The sequence below is a fragment of the Furipterus horrens genome, unplaced genomic scaffold (assembly GCF_987537825.1).
Source record: "Furipterus horrens unplaced genomic scaffold, mFurHor1.1.pri manual_scaffold_10, whole genome shotgun sequence".
Lineage (NCBI taxonomy): Eukaryota > Metazoa > Chordata > Mammalia > Chiroptera > Furipteridae > Furipterus > Furipterus horrens.
Genome location: NW_028327180.1, coordinates 78,838,220 through 78,844,219, shown reverse-complemented (window position 1 = coordinate 78,844,219; position 6,000 = coordinate 78,838,220). Strand labels below are relative to the sequence as shown.

Sequence of the window (6,000 nt, the reverse complement as noted above, 5' to 3'; positions counted from 1 at the left end):
ACTTATGACCCCCACATCATTGAAGATTTCTTGATCATGTCCCTACTCAGCTCTGCTAGTCAGTTTAGTAACCTGGCCCAGTTTCCATTTAGGGCCCTTCGATGTACACTTTGAGCAGCTGTATAATTTTGTATTTAGCAATTTGTCCTTTTCTAGGTAGTATAGTTCGTTCCTGTTTATGAACTAAGTATTTAAAAGGTATGACTTTCTTAACCCTGAATGCTATGAAAATGTTGACTGCAGCAGCGATCTCCCACATTGGTGGCTTTGGTAGGCACTGAAGCTACACTGTAAACCCCTGTTACTCAGGTCCTGGAAATCCAGCTACCTGGGCAGAGTTGATAAAAATATCAGCAGGAATGGCACAGAAATAATTAAACACAGAAATCAGGACTATATCTTCTTTCAAATATTATCTGGGCTCCATCCTAATATCATCATATTCTAGCTACCCTGGTACGTTTTCAATTTTGACGTAAGCAACTCAGCACTTCAACCATCTGCTAAAGAAAAAAAAGGTGCTCTGCGCCCTGGCTGGTGTGGCTCAGCGGATTGAGCACCAGTCTGAGAATCGAAATGTCACTGGTTTGATTCCTGGTCAGGGCACATGCCTGGGTTGGGGTGCATGAGAGGCAACCCATTGATGTTTCTCTCACACATTGATGTTTCTCTCCCTCTCTTTCTCCCGCCCTTCTCTCTCTAAAAATAAATAAATAAAATCTTTTATAAAAGGTGCCTTGTAACAAATATTTACAAGATAATCACATGTGGAAATGAAACCAGACCAGAAATACAACTCAAACACACTTCTCTGAATAATACATTTTGACAACTATTATCAGCCAGTAAACTATACATCCTACCAACGATGTCTACTGCTGAAGTTTCATACCTCAAATTTTCATGCTATTGGCAGGAAGTTCACAGAATAAATAATCATTACGATAACCAGAGTAAGAACAACAACAACAAAAGTATGGGCAAGCCACTAGTTATATAATAAGGGACAAGTTCCTGTCCCCATATCCACACCCTTAGGAATGGTCTTAAACTAAAACAGCAGAAAATCAATCAGGAATATTTTATATAAGATAGAGCTATAACTGTTGGTAATCACTCTAAAGTTTCTTTTAAATTCTTAAGATAAATGTCAGTCTGTTATCCCATAGATCTCCCTTATTCACAATAGTGACTAGATCTCCACTTCCAGAACTCTTTAATTGAACTTCTAGTTGCAGCCATGATGGAGTAACAGGTATTCGTCTTTCCTTGACAAAAGGGAATGATAAAACTGGACGAAAACATATAAAACAACTGTTTTCAGATACTAAAGAGTAGATAAGGGTCAATTTCATCAGAAGTATAATAGCTTAAATATATATGCACCTAACAGCAAAGCCTGAAAATGCATAAAGAACCTACTAAGAGAACTCAAAGGAGAAATAAGACAAATCCATAATGATAGAAGATTTCAGTATTCCTCCCTCAGCAACTGATAGATTGAACACCAGTGAAGATATAAGACCTAAAACACTATCAGCCAACTTGACCTACTTGCCATTTATAGAACACTACACTCAACTTCAGCAAAATATGTATTCTTTTCAGGTGTAAATGCAACATTCACTAAGAACATATGCTGGGGCATAAAACAAGTCTCAATGGATTTATCAGAACTACAACAATACAGAGTACATTCTGTGGCCACAATGGAATGAAAATAAAAAACAAGAACAGTAATATATGCGGAATAGCCCTAACTAGCTGAAAACTGAACAACCCATTTCTAAATAAATGGACCAAAGAAGAAACCCAAAGGGTAATTGGAAAATATTTTTAACTGATTGATATCACACCACTTAAATTATAAGATGCAACTAAGAGGAAATTTTAAAGCTTTAAATGCTTATATTAGAAAAGAAGAAAAGTCTCAAATCAATTACCTCATCACTTTCAGAAGCTAGAAGAAGAAGTGGAAAAACTGTTTCCTCTACTCATAACACTTCTGACACTGCCTGGAGGTAGTGCAGACCTCAAAGGTTAAGGGCTCACACCCACAAGACCGCCCCTCACTTCACACTCCAATTGCAAGTCTGTACTTCTGACCAACTGACTATAAATCGGGAATTCCCACAACCCTCTCCTCAGGTTTGATAATCTGCTAGAACAGTTCGTAGAACTCAGGAAAGTGCTTTACTTCCTATCAGTTCATTATACAGGATACAACTCAGGAAGAGCCAAGTGGCAGAGATGCATAGAGCAAAGTATGGGGAAGGGGTGCGGAGCTTCCATGCCCTTTCTGGTGCTCCACCTCACAGGACCTTGATTTGTTCATTGACTTGGGAGTACTCCAAGCTCCTTCATTTAGAGTTTTTATGGAGGTTCCATTATATAAACATGATTGATTACATTTTTGGCCTTTGGTAATGAACTCAAGCCCCAGCCCTCCTCCTCTCCCCAGAGGTCAGAGCACCAGGGTGAAAGTTCCTACCCTCTAATCATGTGGTTGGTATCTCTCTGTATCCTCTAAGAGTCATCTCATTAGCATATGCTCTGGTATCATTGAAAGGGGCTTATTATGAATAACAAATGATGCTCCTTTCATCCCTACTCAGAAAATCATAAAGGTTTTAGAGCTTTATGCAAGGAACAGGAGATAAAGACCAAATATATATGTATTTCTTCTTATATCGCAAAGAGCAAATTAACACCAAAATAAACAGAGGAAAGAAATAGTAAAGTGCATAAATCAATAAAGAAAGAAACAATCAATAGAAATAATCCATAAAACCAAAAGACGGTTCTTCAAAATAATTAGTATAATTGATAAACCTCTAGCTAGACTTAACAAGAAAAAAAAAGACCAATACAAGACGTGATAAAGGGCACATCACTGTAGATCTTACCAACTTCTAAATGATAACAAGTGAAAAATGTTAAACAATATTATGCCAATAAAATCAGCAACTTTGACAGATTGAAAAATTCCTTGAAAGAGGCAAATTACCAAAAATGGCACAAGGAGAAAGAGCAAATCTGTATATCTCTATTAATGTACTTAAGAAAATAAATTTGCGTATTAAAATCTTCCCACAAAGAAAACTCCTGGCCCTATTGGCCTCACTAGTGATTCTAACAAACATTTAAATAGGAAGTAAAAACAATTCTACACAAATTCTTTCAGAAAATAGAGGAGGAGAAAACACTTCCCAACTCACTTTATAATAGTGACAAGGACAATATAAGAAAAAGAAACTAAAATCCCTCATTAACATAGATGCCAAATCCTTAATAAAACATTAATCAATCAAATACAATACAACATAAAAAAGATCAAGTGGAGTTTAATCCTAGGGATGTAGGGATGTTTGATTTAACATTCAAATGTCAATTAATATAATGCATATTAACAGAATAAAGGAGGAAAATTAAAAGAGCACCTCAGTAGATGCAGGAAAAACATGTAACAAAATTTAGCACCCATTCATGGTAAGGACATTCAACAAACAAAAACAGAAGGAACCTTCCTCTATCTAATAAAGGTCACCTACATAAAACCTACAACTATCATAATCAAATGAGAAAAGGCTAAATGTGTTCCTTCTGGTACAGGAAAACAAGGCAAGGATGTCCACTCTTAGTACTGTGTTAAACACTATCACACATTCTAGTTGGTACAATAAAGCAAGAGAAAGTAATAAAAGGCATAGACATTGGAAAGGAAGATGCAAAACTATCTACAGCTGTTAGGATTGCCTATATAGAAAATCCTAAGGAATATACAAAAAAAAGAAAGAAAGTGAAGACAAAGACAGAAAGAGGAGGAAGAGGAAGAGGAGGAGAAAGAAAAGAAGAAGGAGGAGGAGGAGGAGGAGAAAGCAAAGAAAAAGAAAGGAAGGCATGAATGAACAAAGGAAGGGAACCTACTAGAACTAATTGAATTTAGCAAGGTCTCAGAATACAAGACCAATATAGAAAAACAAATTGTACCTCTGTATCCCAACAACAAACTAGAAGATGGTATTAAAAATCAATACCATTTATAATAGCACCAAAAAACAAAACACATAGTCATAAATTTAATAAGTGATGTGCAAGACTGCTACACACTATTACAAAAAAGTTAAAGAAGATATAAATAAATGGAGAGTTTGTACCATGCTCAAGGATTGGAAGACAATGGTATTAAGATATCCATTCTCCTTAAACTGATGGGTAGATTTAACATAGTCCCAATCAAAATCCCAGAAGGCATTTTTTTGTAGAAATTGAAAAAATTTGATAATTCTTTGACATTGATCAACAAATACAAAATTCAGCAAGCAATGAATGGACTTATAACTGTTATATCTACCACAGGGAACAACTCAATTTCCCTGGAGGAGATTAGTTGCTAAAGCTAACAAGGAGTCTGTTAGAAAGGTATAGTATGTAAAATAATCACAGATATGAATTCTAATCAACCTTTTGAGGAAATTAAAATAGATTATATTATAATAAAGAAATTATGCTTTCCTTTCTTTTTCATTTCTACTTTTAGTAAATACAATATCAAGTAGAGTTCTGGTAAAACACAAGATAATCTCGTTTTATTGTTTTTTGAAGAATAGGACAATCGAGAACTTGGTATATATTTCTTTGGGGTTGTATATAATTTGTTTTATTAAATAGAAAAGGAAGACTGCTAGTAGTTGTTTAAAGGGATAAAAATATAATTAACATTTGAATACCACATAATTTACAGATATTTTATAAATGTTATAATATTTTTATAGCTGACTAACAGAACATATGTTTAATCATGCAATGGTAATAAACAGCTTTTATTTTATGTTAGTTTATTTTTGAATAACTTTTAAAGAATTGGGTCAGATATTTCATTAAGACCTCACTTCAGGAAGCCTGAGCATCGTAGGGAATAATTTAAGGTTATGTGACTAGAAGAGGGCAGAGATCAGTGTAAGTACAGTGTGACACATGACATGATGGGTTACCGACTCATTAATCATGGCAAGTAAAGAAGCAGGCAAACAGGAGATGACTTTAATTGCAAATTAGAGCATCACATCAACAGGATTCTTAGAAGAAAGAGGAAAACAGTGAACAGTTTGCAAACAAAATGAAGTTGGATGATGTTAATTCAGATGATTGGCCATCTTAACAGCTAGTTACATTCCTATTGCATCTAAAATTAAAAGGGAAGACTTGCCAATATGTCGTTTAAGAGTTCAAGGACACTACCAGAAAAAAAATATCTTCCTCTTCAAATTCTGCCCTTCACAATGGCCATCTCCACCCTAAAATTAGAAACCAAGCCAGTAAGAACCAGAGATAAGAATGTAAATATATGCTGGCAAAACTTTGTCTATTAATGTTGTTATATGTAACAACATATTCTATTGAACTACTAAATGATAAACATGCTAGTCAAGCCAAAAGATTTGCTTCAAATGCTTTGCTCAATTTTCATCCTTATTAAACACAACCTTCATGATATGTTTAAATGCTGTTCCAGAATGTTTAGTGTGGAATCAAACCCATGTTGCATGCTTATCAAGTATATTTGTTTGCTCAGCAAAGTTTAGTGCTCTCAGAACCAAAGCTAAGAATGACTGCTAATGAAACATGACTGAGATAATATACCATTGGATGAAATTATATGACTAAATGTAAGCTGTAGTTATATTAGAATGTACCAACCAAACAGTTTTTATAAATTAATGTTCAAATTAAGAAAACACGAATAATTTAAAGGTTAATAAATTTGAAAACAAATACACAAATAATGTCACAGATTTTATGATATATCTGTAGAATTATCTAGGCAGCATTTTTGTGCATGTAATATTTAAAAAAGGATTCTTAAAAAAACCATACAGTGATTCTGGGATTCCCTGAATTTTCAGCTGCTGCATTTTCTACTCTACATCTGGCAGGTTCTTCTTCCTTTCAGTTTGTGCATTTCCTGTATTCTAAAAAGTAAATAGAAACAGGACCTTA

At 34.5% G+C, this 6,000-nt stretch overlaps 1 protein-coding gene across 1 annotated transcript in view; it reads right to left on the bottom strand.

Annotated features, from left to right (window-relative positions):
- Window positions 1–5,235: 5,235 nt before the first annotated feature.
- Window positions 5,236–6,000, bottom strand: part of CDKL3 (cyclin dependent kinase like 3) — a 49,272-nt gene continuing 48,507 nt past the window's right edge. Inside the window, exons 12-13 of the mRNA XM_090289479.1 lie at window positions 5,878–5,972; window positions 5,236–5,297 (exon numbers count right to left, since the gene is read on the bottom strand). Of these exons, the coding sequence (XP_090145605.1) occupies window positions 5,919–5,972 (54 nt within the window). The 3' untranslated portion in view covers window positions 5,236–5,297; window positions 5,878–5,918. The remainder of the gene's footprint in view (window positions 5,298–5,877; window positions 5,973–6,000) is intronic.